General features: G+C 52.9%; 6 protein-coding genes across 6 annotated transcripts; 3 read left to right on the top strand and 3 right to left on the bottom strand.

The window, feature by feature from the left end:
* Positions 1-176: 176 nt before the first annotated feature.
* Positions 177-1,411, bottom strand: CAOG_05479 (hypothetical protein; the record flags this gene model as incomplete). Its single annotated transcript, XM_004346102.1, has 4 exons — positions 177-247; positions 330-366; positions 489-950; positions 1,364-1,411. The coding sequence occupies 4 exons, from the start codon at positions 1,409-1,411 to the stop codon at positions 177-179; spliced, it is 618 nt and encodes a 205-aa protein (XP_004346152.1).
* On the top strand, positions 1,246-4,975 carry CAOG_05478 (tnf receptor-associated factor 7). The gene is made up of 8 exons (XM_004346101.2): positions 1,246-1,261; positions 1,586-3,063; positions 3,143-3,360; positions 3,448-3,555; positions 3,669-4,042; positions 4,146-4,262; positions 4,355-4,726; positions 4,857-4,975. The coding sequence occupies exons 2-8, from the start codon at positions 1,772-1,774 to the stop codon at positions 4,866-4,868; spliced, it is 2,493 nt and encodes an 830-aa protein (XP_004346151.2). The 5' UTR covers positions 1,246-1,261; positions 1,586-1,771; the 3' UTR covers positions 4,869-4,975.
* Positions 4,976-5,058: 83 nt separating this feature from the next.
* CAOG_05477 (hypothetical protein) lies at positions 5,059-7,920 on the bottom strand (the record flags this gene model as incomplete). Its single annotated transcript, XM_004346100.2, has 4 exons — positions 5,059-6,003; positions 6,188-7,041; positions 7,372-7,503; positions 7,752-7,920. The coding sequence occupies 4 exons, from the start codon at positions 7,918-7,920 to the stop codon at positions 5,059-5,061; spliced, it is 2,100 nt and encodes a 699-aa protein (XP_004346150.2).
* Positions 7,921-8,185: 265 nt separating this feature from the next.
* Positions 8,186-11,105, top strand: CAOG_05476 (hypothetical protein; the record flags this gene model as incomplete). The annotated part of the gene is made up of 7 exons (XM_004346099.1): positions 8,186-8,491; positions 8,597-8,668; positions 8,771-8,872; positions 8,959-9,087; positions 9,186-9,301; positions 9,428-9,623; positions 9,864-11,105. 7 exons carry the CDS (start codon positions 8,186-8,188, stop codon positions 11,103-11,105), a joined length of 2,163 nt encoding a protein of 720 aa, XP_004346149.1.
* A 173-nt stretch (positions 11,106-11,278) lies between these two features.
* On the bottom strand, positions 11,279-13,163 carry CAOG_05475 (hypothetical protein). The gene is made up of 4 exons (XM_004346098.2): positions 13,061-13,163; positions 12,385-12,515; positions 11,740-11,796; positions 11,279-11,633 (listed from the first exon to the last, which is right to left on the bottom strand). Exons 2-4 carry the CDS (start codon positions 12,496-12,498, stop codon positions 11,520-11,522), a joined length of 285 nt encoding a protein of 94 aa, XP_004346148.2. The 5' UTR covers positions 12,499-12,515; positions 13,061-13,163; the 3' UTR covers positions 11,279-11,519.
* Positions 13,164-13,937: 774 nt separating this feature from the next.
* CAOG_05474 (hypothetical protein) lies at positions 13,938-16,277 on the top strand (the record flags this gene model as incomplete). The annotated part of the gene is made up of 2 exons (XM_004346097.2): positions 13,938-14,434; positions 14,549-16,277. Coding segments are annotated over exons 1-2 (2,126 nt in total), but the record flags the coding sequence as incomplete, so codon positions are not given.
* Positions 16,278-16,294: the final 17 nt, after the last annotated feature.

Below are 16,294 nucleotides of genomic sequence, written 5' to 3'. Positions count from 1 at the left end.
TGAGCCATCACATCCACATACTTCATGCCGCTGGCATTCAGGACCAACCTCGAATGCTCCTTGTCACGACTAGAGTAGACCGAGGCCGAGAAGACATCAGAGCAAGAGCACGAGTGAGAACATGCCACGAAACAAACAAAAGTCAACAACAAACACTCGATGCAAATCTTCCGCCCTTACGACTCTGACTCCATAGGGACAACAGGCTGCTGATCGAACTGCTGTGCTTGGTATGCGTCGACTGGCTCTGAGGGGAAACGACAATCGTAGTTGATTTGAGACCGTTGCACAAAGAGGAGCTCAAACATGGAGGATGTGATGCGACTTACGGACAACTTCTTGGGCGTGCTCGGGCGCGTATGCGTTCTGTTGCTGATTGTCAAATGTTGATCACGTCCACACGAAACGCACGATCAGTACCAATCACTACAAACTACACGTTCACCCCATCTTTCGGCCACTGCCATCATCGGCCACTGCAATCTCACCGCATAAGCAGAGTTCTCCAATCCTGCGTTGTGCGATGGCACAGCCGCAGTGTGGGCATCGGCAGCAGAGGCGGCATCGTTGGCATCGTTGGCTTGGTGCTGCTGGCTCGTGCCGAGATCGCTGGGTTGTGTCGTCGAAGGAGCAACGACGGCGGGAGCCTGAGCCAGCGCCGCTTGCTGGGCCGCCGCAGCCGCAGCAGCGTACATGTCCACAGCACCAGTGGGGACGGCCACGGGCGCAGCAGCAGCCGGAGCAGCAGCAGCAGAAGGAGCGATGGCTGGATCGCCACCAGCGCTCGCAGCTCCAGCCCCAGCCCCAGCGGACGGCTCAAGCGTGGCCAGCAGGCGCTCTTGCAGATCAGCCTTGAGGCCCTTGGTGTCGAGTCCCAGCTTGGTGAGCTCGGTCTTCAGATCGGCCACTTTGAGCTCGAGAATGCTTTCGCGTGTCAACATGAAGGAAAACTGAAAGAAAAAAAAAACCAAAAAAAAAAAAACTCAGACAAACGAGAAAAAAACAAAGACTATCAAAAAATACTGCAAAAAACCAAACAACGCAACAAAACAAAGCAAGAATCGACACGAAAAGGCCGAGTTTGAATGAAACGATCGAACATGCAAATGGAAACAAAAAAAAAAAAAAAAAGTTCAACAAAACCGTATCGCGAACCGGGTATCTTTTTGTGAATGGCCAAGCACTGGTTTTAGTGAGCCAGCCCGTAAAGCCATTCCTTTTTTTTTTTTTTTTTTTTTTTGGTTTTTTGTTCTCCTCCGCTGTAAGTCGCCTTCTCTGTTTCCCCCCTCCCCCTCCTTCGACCCGCCCGTCCACTCTGCGTACAAGCCCATGCTTGTGCCTCTCTTCTTTGTTTGTGTCTGACAGTCACTGCTTGCTGGACAACGTGGCTGCCATCCCACTCTTGTTCCATTTGCTTCGTCGGCTCTCTCTCACTCTCTCACACTCTACCACAAACCCCTCAGCTCCAGCACCCCGCATCTTGACATCCTCGTGCTCCAGTTGGCATTTGCTGCTCGTTGCTGCGCTGCGGCGGTCGCGCCGTCACTCACACACGCTGCCATTCAATCTGATTCCTCTCAAACAGAGAACCAAAAGCTCCATTCAAAAGAGCTGAGAAACAAGGTTAAGCTCAAACTCAAACTCAAGGGGGAAAAGCTCAAGCTCAAACTCAAGGAAAAAGCTCCATAGAATTAAACACCTTCGTCGGCTTTGGATTGAACGAGAGATTGCGAGACAAAATCATCAAAGTACCTGATAGCGCAGTCTCGCAATGTCCTTCCACGGAGAATCAAGGTCGCCGTCCACCCCATCGCTGGTTGGCAGCAGCTCGGGCATGCTCATGAACGGGTCGGCTGCAAACACTCCGATCGCTGCTGCGACGGGCGGTGGCGCAGCCAACTTTAATGCGACCGTTCTGGGGAATGGGATGAACTCCATCTCGTCCAACGGCAGCGGCGGGGCCGTGAGCAGCCCATCGCACTACAGCACGAGCACAGTGGATTCCGTGGATGCGTACCAGCAACAGCAGCAGCTGCAGCTGCACCAGCAGCAACTCATGCACCAGTACCAGCAGCACCAGCAACAGCAAATGCTGCACCAAAAGCAGCAGCTCTTGCAGCAGCAGACGCCATCACGCCCGTCGCACTCGCGAACATCTTCGTTCACCCCATCTATCGCCTCGAGCCAAGGCATCATGTCACTCACCATTGCGCCGTCTCCCGCGCAGCACGGCCAGGCGACCGTTCACGGCCAGCTCACTCCTCAATCACTCAGCCACAGCACGCATCACTATTCCCAGGGCCCCGCCAACGGCGCAGCAGGCAGTATGGGCGCAGGCTCCATGCTGTTGAGCACGCCCAACGGCAACGGCAACAACAGCTACGGCAACAACACCAATAGCTTGATGCTTGCGCTGGCCACGCCGACGATCAATGGTATGATGTCGCCGCAACTCACCGCGTCGGCATCGGGCAGCACGAACGGTGAGCTGCTCGTCGACGACGCTGGTCCGAGCGGCAGTCTCACCGTCTACACGACGCCTCCGAGCGAAAAGCTGTACTGCGGCATGTGTGGCAAGATTTTCACCGATCCAGTGATTGCGCAGTGCGGACACACATTCTGTCGGCACTGCGTCGAGCACGCGCCTGCGGGTCGCGGCTGCCCCACCCACAAGATGCAGCTGAGCAAGTCGGTGCTGCTTCCCAACCTCACTGTTTCTGAACAAATTGGTGACTTGCTCATCTACTGTCGGTACCGGCTCAAGCGCCTGGCCCACTCTGTCAACTTTGGACTGCAATCGGTGAATGGTGACACGAGCAGCGCCGATGCCATTTCCATTGCGAGTACCACCAATGGCGACCCGGCTGGCGCAACCTACGAACTGGACGATGCTGGCTGTCCGCTGACCGTCAAGCTGTCGCAACGCCACGATCATGAATCCACCTGCGACTATGCGCCCACCCGGTGTCCCAACAGCACCCAATGTCCCATCGTTCTCAAGCGCGACCTCGAGACCCATCTGCAAATCTGCGAGCACACTCCCTGTGCCCATCGTGCACGCGGGTATGTGAGGGTTTTTGTTTTGTGGCTGTTCTGGTATGTTGCGTTCTTACTTTTTTGCCTCTCCCCAAACTTTGTGCAGATGCCCGTTCAAAGGAGCAGCCGCCCAAGTCAAGTTGCATCTTGCGTCGTGTCGCTACGAGTCAATCAAAGAGCTCCTCAAAACGTCCGAGGACCAAATACTCACCTTGACGCAAGCGCTGCACAATCGTGAAGAAGAGCTGTCGTTCATGCGCACCATGCTCGCCAAAGTGTCCGAGAAGATGGAGCAGCTGTCCATCACCGTCGAGCGACGATTGGGTAATTGCCGCTTGTCCACCTGAGACGCGGGGTTTCTCCTCGTTGTTGTTGACTTGTTCTGGGTTTTCTTTGTGTGTGTGTGCTCAGATTTGGTTGACAAAAACATGCTCAAGGTCGCTGGAGAATCCGCCGACATGCTGCGCCAGCTGAATGATGTGAAAGGCGAGGTGCTTGCCCGGATGGGCGTGGTCGACGGTAAGCCCGTCCGCAACTACTTTTCGTTTTTTTTTTGGGGGGGGGGTTTGCTTCCATACCAATCAATCGCGTTGCATTCACCTCTTGGTTTTCTGTCGTTTCTGCACTTTTAGAGATTGAGTTCATCACCACAAACACATTCAAGTGCAAGGGCACCTTTGTCGGCCACCAAGGGCCCGTGTGGGCATTGGTTGTGTACAAGGACCTGCTTTTCAGCGGCTCGTCGGATGAAACGATCAAAGTGTGGTCCGCCACCGAGTTTAAGTGCAAAAACACGCTCACTGGAGACAAGGCACACAAGGGCATTGTGCATGCGCTTTGCATTCACGCGCACAAGCTCTACAGCGGCTCGTCCGACTCCACAATCAAGGTTTGGGATTTGGACACCCTCGAATTGCTCGACAGTCTCGACGGTCATGACAGTCCCGTGTGTACGCTTGCAATTGCCAACGACATGCTCTTTAGCGGCTCGCACAAAGTTATCAAGGTAGGTGCAAACTGTTACGCGACTTTTTGCCGCGCGGTTTGCTTTTTTTTTTTTTTTTTTTGGTTGTTTCTAACTTTGTTGGTGGCAACCAACCGTCTGCCAGGTCTGGGATCTCGGCACACACAAGCACATGAAAGACTTGACGGGCTTGAATCATTGGGCTCGCGCTCTGGTCGCAACGGAAACGTACTTGTACAGCGGTTCCTACAAGACGATTTTTGTAAGCATTCTACTACTCTCCCTTCGTTTTCTGGCAACGTCCTTTTTCGAGTACCAACGCTCATGTACTGGTTGTTTTGATCATCGACACAGATCCATTCTCTGGAAACCCTGGAATGCGTCCGTGTGCTCAATACTCACGGCGGATCGGTGTACTCGCTTGCCGTCACCGACCGTCACATTATCTGCGGTACTTATGAGAACAGCATTCACGTGTGGGACGTGAACAACTACTCGGACGTTGCCGTCTTGAGTGGGCATTTGGGAGCAGTGTATGCACTTGCGGTTCTGTCAACGCGCAACTCTGCCCGGCTGTTCTCGGGCTCGTACGACAATACCATTCGCGTTTGGAACCTCGAGAACTTCCAATGTGTCCAAACGCTAATTCGTCATGGCAGCAGTGTCGACACGCTTGCTGCATCCAAGGGACGCGTGTTTTCTGGCGCGGCCGACAACACAATTAAGGTGCGTGCCTTCATCACCCCAGAGCAGAGTTGTTGTTGTTGTTGTTGTTGTTCCTCGTGTTTGCTTTCATCGCTCATTGTTGTTGTTGTTGTTGTTGTTGCTGCTGCTGCTGCTTTGCTTTCTCGTTCAGGTTTGGCAATAAGAGCGAATGCTTGCTGGCGACCGAATTGCGCTTGTGGAATACTAGGCCGAGTTGTTTTGTTGATCAAAAGGCTCTTGTACATTGAATATACAGTATTTGCATTTGGATTCGTGCACGAATTTTGGGGGGAGGGGGAGGAAAGAGGTTAATTTTACAAAAGTACACAGAGCAAATCGAGCACCACCTCCCTTCAGGAAACTTGAAAGACATCGCCAGAGTCGGTCTTCCACGCAAAATACTCGCCCAGCTTTTTGTCGGCAAAGTACAGCAAGTTGTGGTTGACCTTGTCTACAAGATAGACACGGGAAATGTTTTTCGGACTGTTGTTGGATGGGAACACGACCTGGCTGAGCTTGGGCGTCGACGGGCCTGAGGAGGGTGGGGAGGTCGCGCTGCCGCTGCCGTCCCCGACAACCGGGGAAGCGGAGCGCACCAAATCCTCGGCAACGTCGCTGATGCAGCGTCGCGAAATGGCAAACAAGTCGCCATTGGCCTCGCGTTGGAAAAAGTCAAAGTACGTGTCGCTCTCCAAAATGGGAAGAATGATGGGTGGGTTGGATCCTTCCACCGCAATGCCCCGCTCCCCTGTCTCCGGGTTGACAAACGTGAAGAGACACTCGTCCACAAAGACATTCAGGTAGCGGTATCGGTCGTACTCGCCCATGACCAAGTCGTCGCCAAACTTGATCTTGCGTCGGCGAAGCGGTGGCTGATCGTCGTCCGAATCACTTGCGTCGTCGCCAGTGCCAGGCAGAGATCGAGCCGTCTGGGCCGCCGGGGTTGCCAAAGGTTGATCAGCGAGAGGAGGCGAGGTCGGCACCGGCGATGACGACAAGGATGGAACGCCTGAAACCTCATCCGTGTCGGAGCCAATCTCAGACCCGGAGGACAGGCGCGAGCGTCGTCGGTACTTGCTTTGCGTCTCGTCGTCATCTTCTTCCCCGCTCGAGGTGACAGACGCTCGTGCAATGCGCTCGATGCGATCGAGGTGCGAGTGCTTGGACAATTGCTGCTGCCGCCGGCCCTTGATGTCTTCCTTGAAGACGGGCTTGGGGAATTCTGGCGCAGTGCGTGGCTGGTTGCAGGTCAGCGGGGCGAGGGATCCACAATTGTCGCAAACGCCCTCCTCGAGCTCCTTGCCACAAGAGCAAAGTCCGTAGCAGGTGTTGCAAAGACTGCGATCGGACAAGGATGAAAGCGCGCAAAAAAGAAGTGAGGTCAGTCACTGCACTCAATGGTGGGGAAGGGGCAGCTGGCAACGTAAACAACAAACCACCACAACAACACGACAAAAACACAACAAAAACATCAAGACTCACTTGAGCTTTTTGGCTTCGGGATTGTGCGTAGTGCGTAGGTGCTTGCAACAACTCCTTGTCCCAGTCCTTCTCGTTGAAAAAGTCATTGTACGAGTATCGACTCGAGTTGAACTCGGGGCCCAAACCATCTTCGGAGCAGCAGTTGTGGCAGACAAATCGGCCCGACTGCTCGATTTGGATGATAAAGTCGGATTTGTGGGCGCGCGAAGAAATGGACAGCTGTCGATTGAAGCGCGCATACGTGTTGTTAATGACAGAGCGCGACGAGAGTCCGCCTCGGCGCTTTTTTCGCATGGGCGACTGTGCAAAGCTGAGCGGTGGTCCGCGAGCGGGCAACACGGAGCCGCCACTCGAATTGCTACGCCCTCGCTCGGCACCGGCCGATGCATCGGGTTGGTCGATGGCGTTCGAGCGTGGCAGGTGCTTGGATTTGGATTCCGAGCCGCTGGTCTTGGCGCGCACTTCTGGTTGGCTGTCCTCTTCCGAAATAGCTTCAGAGATTGTGGATGTCGCTTCAGCTGCCGTGGCTGTGGGAGCTGCAGGTGTTGTTGTTTCCGCTGCTTGATCAACCTGACTGACCTGCTGCTGCTGTTCCACCGCCAACGCCTTGTCCGACGCCGCGCGCGCCAGCTTGACAACGTCAAACAAGGACTGTCGTGGCGCACCGCTCGATGCTTCATGAAGTGCAAGGCTGGCCGATTTGCGACGATTCCACTCGACAAGAGGCGCAGCTTCGCTTGTTGAGAGCGACGCCCATCGTCGGCCGTACTTTTCCGCCAGGCGCATCTCCAGCGTGCGTTCAATCAGCGATCGGTTTAGCGCGGTCTGCCTCGCCAGCAAATTGGGGTCTCCGCCTGATGGTTTGACAGAATTCACCAACGAGCCAATCGGTCAACACAGTGAGCAAGCATTGAGGGAGGGGATTGAGCGCGTATGAGTCAGGATTGTTTTTTCGCTGGTTGGGTTGAGTTTTCCTTCCATCCCCCCGCTCTCCACCGCCATTACTGGTCTCGGTCAAAGCGAGCCCTCACGAGCTCTCACGAGCATTCTTTGTGCTTTTGATGAGAAAGCCTCGCGTCTGACCGCAGCGTCAGTTGCTTCTCTTTTGTGAGCTGAATCTTGAACCCCCCAGTGGTTCTTCTTTTGTGAGCAGACTTGGTGGTTTTTTCTTTATCTGTTCTTACCTTTCATGATGTTGTTTGAGACGAGTGTTTCCTTGGCTGGCCGCGTTGAGAGCTTCTTGTTGAGGCGCTCTTCCATCCTTGCCTTATTGAGCTCTGTCTGTGCATTGAGCAGCGCAGGCGACACGTTCGCCTCTAAAACAAAGCAGCAGTCCATCCAATCCATCCATACACATCAACAGTAAGCCATTCATGTATCATTGTATCATTGTATCATTGTATCATTGTCACGAGCAACGCAGCATGAGAGAGAGAGAGAGAGAGAGAGAGAGAGAGAGAGAGAGTCGCTTCCATCGCTGTTTTCGCTCTGCTTCACTCTCTTCTACTACTACTGCGACTCTGACTACGGCTGCGACAACTCGGACTACTTTATTTGCTCTTACGCTTCATAATGTTGTTTGCGACGAGGTCTTTCTTGTCTGGCCTGCTCTGCAGCTTCCGATTGAGCCGGTCGTGCACTGAGCTCGCCACCGCTGCTTCACTGCCATTGCCATTGCCATTGCCATTGCCATTGCTGGGCACTGCTGCTGCTTCGTTGTCCTCGCCTTCCATTTTCAATAGAACAACTGAGCTTTCGTCTATTTTCATCGTCAAATTCAAAAAGGCACACAAAAATCATAGAGTTCACGCCGTTGTTGATTCTCAGATTTCTGCTGCTCTCAGAAATTTTCACTGTTCTGCTCTCTTTCTTTGAAACAAACAATCACTCGCTTCATCACAATGCTCTTCTCGCTTTACTTGTTGCAGTGCATCACCATTTGCACACTGCATTGCGATACCTCAGTCTTTGCTTTTGTCGTTGAACGCTCAGTGCATCATGAGTGAAGCCGCATCAACATTGTCGCCAGCGGCTGCGTCTGCGCTTGCCACTGCCGCCGCCATCGAGGCTGAGGCTGCTTCCATCGACGCTGCTACTGCTACTACTGTTGCTGCTGCTTCTGTTGATACCACCACCGGAGCGACTGCTGGTGGAGCGTCGGCTGCTGCGCCTGAGATGGCCTCGCCAGTCACCATTGCCGCCGCCGCTGTTGCCGCTGCCCAGGTCGAGATCGACCTCAGCGCAGCATCGGCAAAGGCAGCTGCTGACTATGCGCAGTTCCTCCGGTTTGAAAACCTCGGCGAAGTAAGCGACACAATGCTGCTGCTGCTGCTGCTGCCACTCTGATCCTCCACACTCACTCAACGTTGTCCGCTCTGATGATCAAACTCCTTGAATGCAATGTCGTAGATTACCGCGGTTGCAACGAACGTCGACGACATGCTCAAGAAGCTGGACGAAATGCGCTCCTTGTCCGAAACGGTTGGTCTTTTGACTTGTTGTGACAAGTTTTCTGAGAAAATTATGAGAAATTCTGATCTTGTCGAGGTTTGGTTGTGGATGTGTCTATATGTGTGTGAATAGCTGCATCGCGACTCGCTCGTCACCATTCAGACACATCTGCCGTACTTGATGAAGAACACGGCAAAGTTGCAAGGACTATTCGCCTACATTGAACAAGTCGAGGTAGCAACGCTGCCAATGAGAGTCCAAAAGGCACAACCTACGAGTGAATAGAATACTAACCCCTCACAACTGCCTTGTGTGCTTAGAAATACATCAACCACATCAAAGGATTTGTCAGCAGGCTGGAAGAGCGATTGGATCAAGCAGAGAAGGACTTTCAATCACGGTCCATCAAGAAGGTCTTTGACGGCTTCAAGCTCCCCTCGCTTTTTGGCGTAAGCGCATGATTGGGTTTTTTGATTCGTAGACCTCGTCCTCCTCGAATGAAATGCTCAATACTTGAGCGACGGCTCCGCTCCTTTTTTTGAAACAGAAAAAATCCATGGAGGTGCCAGTGGCCGCGCCGCCCGGCCGGTTCCATCCCGTCGAGGTGTTTGCCACGGAGGACTACTTTCCCGCGCGAGAGTCCGACGTTGTCGCTGAAAGCGAGTAGTACATAAATCTTGATTGTCGAATACATTGTTGTTTTGCATTTGAGTCACCTCCTCGCTCCTCTCTTTCCCGACCAATTGTTACCATGATTTTGTGGCATTTCTTAGTTTTGGATGTTTTTAGTTTGGCAGCTGCTGCTGCAGTCCAATCTTTTATCTCTCCTTCTGAATCACACTGCTGCTCCAATGCCAAACCAGCTGAAGCGCTCAATGAAGCCGCTCGGGCAGCTCGTCCTCTCGCTCGTCCGCCGCGCAACCACGCCGCTCACCAGCGTCCAGCTCTTCGCCGTGAGTCCTTTATCGCCCCCCCCTTTGTGATTGTAGGGAAGAGCAGTCCGATGACGGGAGTGCGGAGCGAGCAGCGCGTGAAGCTGAATGCAAGCGCATGGAGATCTGTAGCTTTTTTTTTTTTTCTATTGTTTTTACTATGGGACCAACCCATTGAGGGGCTGCTCTGGTCGGACGAGACCGACATCACAAACATGAGCTAGAATGAACAAGATCTGAACAGTTGCTGACTCACTTGATTGGTGTTGGTGGTGCTTTTGCTGCGAACTTAGCTGGTCGGCGAGGACAACATCATCTCTGCGTCAAAGCTCAAGAACGACGTCCTGCGCAAGCTGGTCCAGGAGCGCATGCTCGTCGTTCGCCCAGTGTTCTCGGCAAAGCAGCTGGGACGACAGCCCAAGGACGTCCACCGGCAGAAGGGCATCACGTACGGCTATGCGCTCAATCCGACGTACGCAATGCGCGGCGACGTTGCCAAGCACGGATTGCTGCGCGCGGCCACTGCGGCCAACAAGGTCGCCGCAGAGCGCTACCGCAACGTTCTCCGCAATGCTGCAGTGCTGCACAAGGTCGCGCGCAAGGCGCTGCCGCTCACGTTCGGCGCATCGCAGATGCAGCCGTTTGTTGCGCACCGCCTCTCGCGAATCGGCTACGTGTCGCCGTTCAAGGACGCCAAAGAAGAGCGCCGTATTGCTGACAAGCTGCACAATGCGCTCGTCAAGAATCCCGTGCGTGCAAAGGACTTGCTAGACAGCGCGCACGTCGAATACGTCAAGGCTGTGAAAACCCGCATGCGCAGCAACCTGAAAGCCGAGACCTATCTTGCGCTGCAGCCGTCCAACCTCATGCTCCCAACAGAGCAAGCCGTGTTTGCCGTCAAGCCTGTGGACAAGGCCGCCAACCGCTTTGCGCTGCGCGAGTTTGCCTCGCTGCAGGAGGCTGTCATGCTCGACCAGACCGAGCTCAAGCGCGTCGCCAAGGCGCCCGTCGTCCCCGCCAAGGACAAGTTTATCGCGCAGCAACGAAGCGAACTGTTGCCCGAGTTCCAGCAACGTTTCACGCAATCCCTGGAGGATCAGCGACGCAACGGAACAGCAGAGACAATGGAGCGCGTTCGCGGCTTGGTCAGCGAGTTGCACGAGCACGATCGCATCCCGCGCACGGGTCCTGCCGCTCTCCTGCATCAACGGCTCGAGGCAGCCGTCCAAGGTCGCTCCGCACCCCGCTTTGTCGCCCAGCCAATTCGACACAGCGCATATCTGAGCATGCGCCAGCAGACCCATGCCCAGCAGCTCGAGTTGGTCAACACGGCACGTTCGCACAAACCCGACTCTACCACAGCATTTGCCTCCCCAGCAACACGGCGATCCGAAGCAGCGGCGGCAGCAGCTCCCGCAACAGCAGCAACAGCAGAAGGCCGAACAAAACAACCTCGCGCCTCGCCATACGATACCACCGAGGCCTCCGCTCTTCTCGACTTTGTTTTTCCCAAGGCTTCGACAGCTGCACGATAAAGACATCCGGGGGATGGTGTGCCCAATAACAAAACGAACGATGAATCTGGCAATGTAATTTTTTTTTCGACTGTGTTTCCATAAGCAATCTTGTTTTCTGTATCTGTTTCGTGTCATGGGATCGCTGCATTGCTTCGAGTGTGACGCCATCCAATAGAAAGGGGGTGGCGTGAACAGGATGCAACAAAACAAAGAAGGTTGGGATCGTTTCGTTGCTTCGTTTGATTAGTTTTGTTTGTACATCAAGAAAAAGGACCAGGCCAACACGCCAGCGTCGAGGAGGAAATGCATGAAAATCACGAGATAACAAGAACAACGACGGGTCTGGATGGGGAAAAAGAACAATGTCCAGCGACAAGAAAAGAAAAGAAAAATCCTTGCTTGCCGAACATTGAGTTAACTAAGGTATTATTATTACTTGTTTTCCACGCGCATGCTCATGCTCTTGAAGCCAGCGAGCGCGTCAGGGAACTGAGGTGGTGTTGCTGGTGTATTGGAAGGGGTAGTATTTTGCTGTGCGTAGCGGGACTGCGCAAACGAAAAGAGCAAAAAAAAAAATTGTGTGAGCGACAAGAATGAAAAGTCAAGCTTCGACAATCATTCCAAACACACTAATGAGGCAATGACAACTCACCTGCGATTGCATCCCTGGCGGCGGGGCGATTTGCTGGTAGAAAGCGCTGAGTGCGACCTGACGCAGCAAAATTTGAATCGAAACAAGATGAGCGACAAAAGAGAAGACAACTTTTGTTCAGATGCGTTTTGATGCTCTTGTTTTGTTCAGCATCACGATGACAAGTCGGTGGATGCGCAATGGCAGCACCAACATGTGGAGATTGACTTTCGCAGAACTCGAGGCTTTTGCCAGAATTCTCAATTTGACGTGACCAAAACACCATTGGATTGTGACTGTTCCGCAAAATTCCCCCATCCCGCGTTCGCCTTGGAGCTGTCAAGTCCTTGTGAGACACCCCCATCACAGCACACTGTTCGACAGTGCAAACTTGTGAGAGGAGTCTTGGGTCTGTCCTCACAAAAAAAAAAAAAAAAAAAAAAAAAAAAAAGGTTTCCAACCGCTTTTGTTGCCGGCTTTTGAAACAAAAGGAGGTCTTGCTTTTGACTGAGTGTCGGTATCAAGCCCAATGCTGACAAAACCGAGTAGACAGAGTGTGACTTTTTGTCGGGTGCTTTGTCAGGCGGGGGGAAGGGGGATGGCAAAGCGGGAGTCTGGTCGCCCACGAGAGCACCAACAACAAAAGCCCCATGCCCTTGTACTGACCTCCATGTTCCATTTGCAGGCCTCGAGGGTGGTCTGCGCGTATGCCCATGTGCATCCTGTGGCGTGGACAAACTGGTTCATCATGGCTTGGTTGCGCAGCGACGTGGCGTCCATTCGTTCTGTTGGTTTTTCTGTGGATGCGGGGATGGATGCGGTTGGAGAGCGAGAACCACAAACAACACACAGCAGGAAGCAAGACGAAGAAGGACAAGAAGGCAGAGAAATTCAGCAAAAGGTTGAGTTGTGAGGTTTTCAAGGAGTTGGGTGAGTTGGAAGTTGGGGGGTGGGTTAGGTGAGATTGGGCGGAGGTAGCACACAAAGGAGAAGGATTGGGAAGTGATGACGATGAAAATGAGAAACACACACAAACAGAGGACGACCTTCCGTGTGTCTTCCATTCAATCCATCATCATCACTCAGTGAACACCATCATCATCATCACGGCGCAGTGAATCAATGGCTTGGAGGGAAGGCCTCGGAAAATGAAGCATTTGGAAAAAAAAACAGATGACCAAAAAGGTAGCCGCAAAAAGACCGACGATTGCAATGCGTATTGTTTGGAGGCGTCGGTATCAGAGACCGCACACACACGCAGTGTTGCAATTGGTACAAGAGGAGGACATGAGCGAGTGGAAAGGGGAAGGAAGAGGAGTGAGGTGGAGATGAAGTTGTTTACCGACAAGCAAAGGCTGGATTTTGAAGAATGGAAAAAAACAACAAAGAATGAAAGAAAAAAAAGGACTGACAATCAAAAAGTCTGAGAAAATGTGAATTAGAAAAGTTGCTGATGCAGACAAACAATTGAAAACAAGAGTAAAGATGGGCGTTGAAGACAAAGACAAAAGAGAGAGACCGAACGAAACTGCATCACAAGAAGAAAACTTGAACCAAAGACTCTTTTTGCTTGCAAACAGCTTAAGATGCTTGCAGCCGGATGCAAAGGTCCACAGCAAGCTATGTTGTGCTTATTCCAAATGTCCGTGATTGTCCATAGGTGAACTGCAGCTGAAATGGACAAAGAATTGAGAAATCCTTCCCTAAATGTTTGGGTGAACACCGGTCCTCAGCCTTTTCCCCCTCCAGCGTGTCTCTGGTTTCTTTTTGTATGTCCAGCACGAAAATGCAAACAAACGGTAATCTAAAATGAAATAAGACTGAGGCGCAATCGAAATGAGAAGAATGACAAATAATAATAAAACAAAGGGGGTGGGCATTCCGTCCCGCCCTAGGTGGGCGGCGACCGGCACGATAAATGACAGCGGTGTCCGTACTGTAGATCTATCCCTTAAATTACGATATTCTCGTTTCATGCCGGGTCTAACGAGCTTTCTTACCTTCTTTGATTCGTGTGTGTCATTCGGCAGGATTTCTTGCGCTCTTTCTTTCTCACCAGGAGGCGCATCAATAACTTTGAATTTCTCCCATGCTGCTTTGCGTTCATCTCCAAGGATTTCTGCAGTTCGTTTCGTGCTTGTTTCAATCGGTGTTGTTTCGCGTTAGGGTTTTTCTTTTCTTCCTTTTGGTTTGTTCACTTTTCACTTTTTCACGTTTCACTTTACCTTCTTCTTTTTTTTTTTTTTTTCTTTTTTTTTTTTTTCTCTTTTTGTGTTGTTTGTTCCGCCATTTCCCCCCCCCCTCCTCCCGGCCCTTCAGATGGCCTCCAGTTCCAACTCGGCACACCCCGCAGCTGCAGCGGCTGGCTTATCTCCGTCTGACTCGTCTGCTGCCTCCGAGAAGGACGACTTCTTGAAACGTTTCGAGTCTTTCTCGCTTGCACTGGGCCCTGCCAAGCCTGCACCCCCGCCTCTCGACCCCGCGGCGACCAACAAGGCATACGACGAGCTGGCTAAAGCCGTGGCCAACCTCACACTCGAGGATGTGATGAAAGATGTCAAGGGCGTCGTCGAGAAGGTCAACCCGCTTTACACCGCAGTTCAAATACCCGACGAGAGTATGGAGCGAGCACTACGCTTGCTGAACAAACAAGACGAGGATGAACGACTTGGCTCCATCCGCGTGCCCGTCAAGACCTACCGCACGGAGGTTGAAGGTACGAACTCGCGCTTTGCCAAGACATTTCAAAAAAAAAAAAAAAAAAAAGAGGAAAGAAAGGCGCCAAACAGCTGAGAAGTCCAAAAACTAACCTGCTGTCTCTCTGTTACAGCCCGCCTGGCCGAGTCACTCCAACCAATGATTGCGAACAAAGAAATGGAACCACATGCAAACGATAAGCATGTCCCAGCCATGTGTGAGCAGGCCCCCGAACCATTTGGGTGCTTTGACTTCAAGCTTGCCAAGCGGCCGAAATTTGCAGAGTGTGGCTATGCGAATGCTGAGGCAGATGTGCATAGTGTCGTGCTCTCGACTCTGAAAACCATCACATTCAGTCTTGGTTTACCTATCATGCCGAGTTCAGAAAAGTCTCAACCTTCGACAACAACAGTTGACGACGACGCTGCGGCTGCCTCTTCGTCGACGGCAACCGCTTTGTCGCCTGCCCCACCTCTTACAGCCAAGAGCCAAAAGAAGGGCAAGCAAGCGAATTCGACAGGCTCTCCTGCGTCGACGGCTGCCACTTCGGCACCTGCCATTCGACCGGATATCGTCATCACAACCATGAAAGGACAGCCGCTACTCGTGATTGAAGTCAAGAGCCCGACGACCACTCTGGTCAAAGGCACGTATGTGTGCGAAGGTGGGGATTTGGAGCGCCGCGCAGAGTCGGACAACAACCCCGATTCGGATGCTGCCAAGCACAATACAACCCTCGGGCACCTGCAAGGCCAGCTGTACGACTACCTGCGCTCGCCTCACGAGGACTTTTGCATGGTGCCGTACTTTGGCATCCTCACGACGTACCATGAGTGGGCGATCTACTGGCTCGCCGACGACATGGAACTCCACCTTGATGACTCTACCTCCTGCACGACCGAGTGCGCGACTGTTTCGGACGTCGACGAGTTCAAGAAGATCATTCTTGATCTCGAGAGACGAGCAACCGACACGACAGACGCGCAGTGGCCATCGCTCAAAGTTGTCCCCACGTTTGGCAACGTGCACAACCTAGCAGCAACTTCAGCAAAGGCGATTCACCAAGGCAACGCGACGCGCCGCCTCATCCGCACGCGCGTGTTCAAGTGGAACGATCCCGACCTCGTCAACGTGTTGCAGAGCGTCATCTTCAAGGCCTATCACCTGTCGCGTCTGCGCTTCCACCCCCATTTCGGCGAAAGCTCCTCGTGCCTGTTCTACAGTAAAAACCAGCTTACACAGACCAGAACGCATGGCCGCGCTCAGCTGGACTTCAACACCTTCTCCAACAAGGTCGTCCAACCTGATGGGCACATTCTCGCAGGCCAAAAGCCGACCAATGTCTACTGCTTTGTTGACCTCGGTCGCGGACGCGACGGCCATGCATGGCTTGCGAGCCCGTACACCAAACTGAACCACGGTGTCTGTGTCCTCAAGGTGCGCAATCCGAACGGCGCGCATACATTGTCAGCCGAACAAGAGGCTGAGCTGTGGCGCAAGATCTGGGGCAAACGCCACGCGAATCCTTTCTCCGAGACCCAGAGCACGGAGTATGCGGTTTACATGCCATATGTCAAGATGGCCGGGGATGTCCGGCCATGCGAGCAGCAAGTGGAAGGTCGTGCCGTTCTGGTTGCAACCGCGCTTGCGATTGATCACATGGCATCGCTTGGCTACAAGCACAAGGACGTGCGTTGGCGCCATGTCGGTATCTACCGTGTCATGGGCGATGAAATGTTGTATGCGGTGCTGATCGACCTGTCCGATGTGGAAGTGGTCTCCGACAAAGCCGAAGCCAAAAAAGGCATGCTCGCGAAACTTGGCATTGACGAAAGCCTCTTACAAAAGGCAAACCCGACAAAGTTGAACAAGCCCAAAA

The sequence above is a fragment of the Capsaspora owczarzaki genome, assembly GCF_000151315.2.
Source record: "Capsaspora owczarzaki ATCC 30864 unplaced genomic scaffold supercont2.9, whole genome shotgun sequence".
Lineage (NCBI taxonomy): Eukaryota > Filasterea > Ministeriida > Capsasporidae > Capsaspora > Capsaspora owczarzaki.
Note: the sequence above shows the minus strand (reverse complement) of the source record. Positions and strands in the feature narration are given on the sequence as shown.

Excerpts from the sequence above, each read along its gene's own strand:
- CAOG_05478 (XM_004346101.2), top strand. The coding sequence starts at position 1,772 with ATGTCCTTCCACGGAGAATCAAGGTCGCCGTCCACCCCATCGCTGGTT. Across the intron at positions 3,064-3,142 it reads TGTGCCCATCGTGCACGCGG|ATGCCCGTTCAAAGGAGCAG; the intron begins GTATGTGAGGGT and ends AACTTTGTGCAG. Across the intron at positions 3,361-3,447 it reads CACCGTCGAGCGACGATTGG|ATTTGGTTGACAAAAACATG; the intron begins GTAATTGCCGCT and ends GTGTGTGCTCAG.
- CAOG_05475 (XM_004346098.2), bottom strand. The coding sequence starts at position 12,498 with ATGGACGCCACGTCGCTGCGCAACCAAGCCATGATGAACCAGTTTGTC. Across the intron at positions 11,797-12,384 it reads CCTGCAAATGGAACATGGAG|GTCGCACTCAGCGCTTTCTA; the intron begins GTCAGTACAAGG and ends TTGCTGCGTCAG. Across the intron at positions 11,634-11,739 it reads CGCCAGGGATGCAATCGCAG|TCCCGCTACGCACAGCAAAA; the intron begins GTGAGTTGTCAT and ends TCGTTTGCGCAG.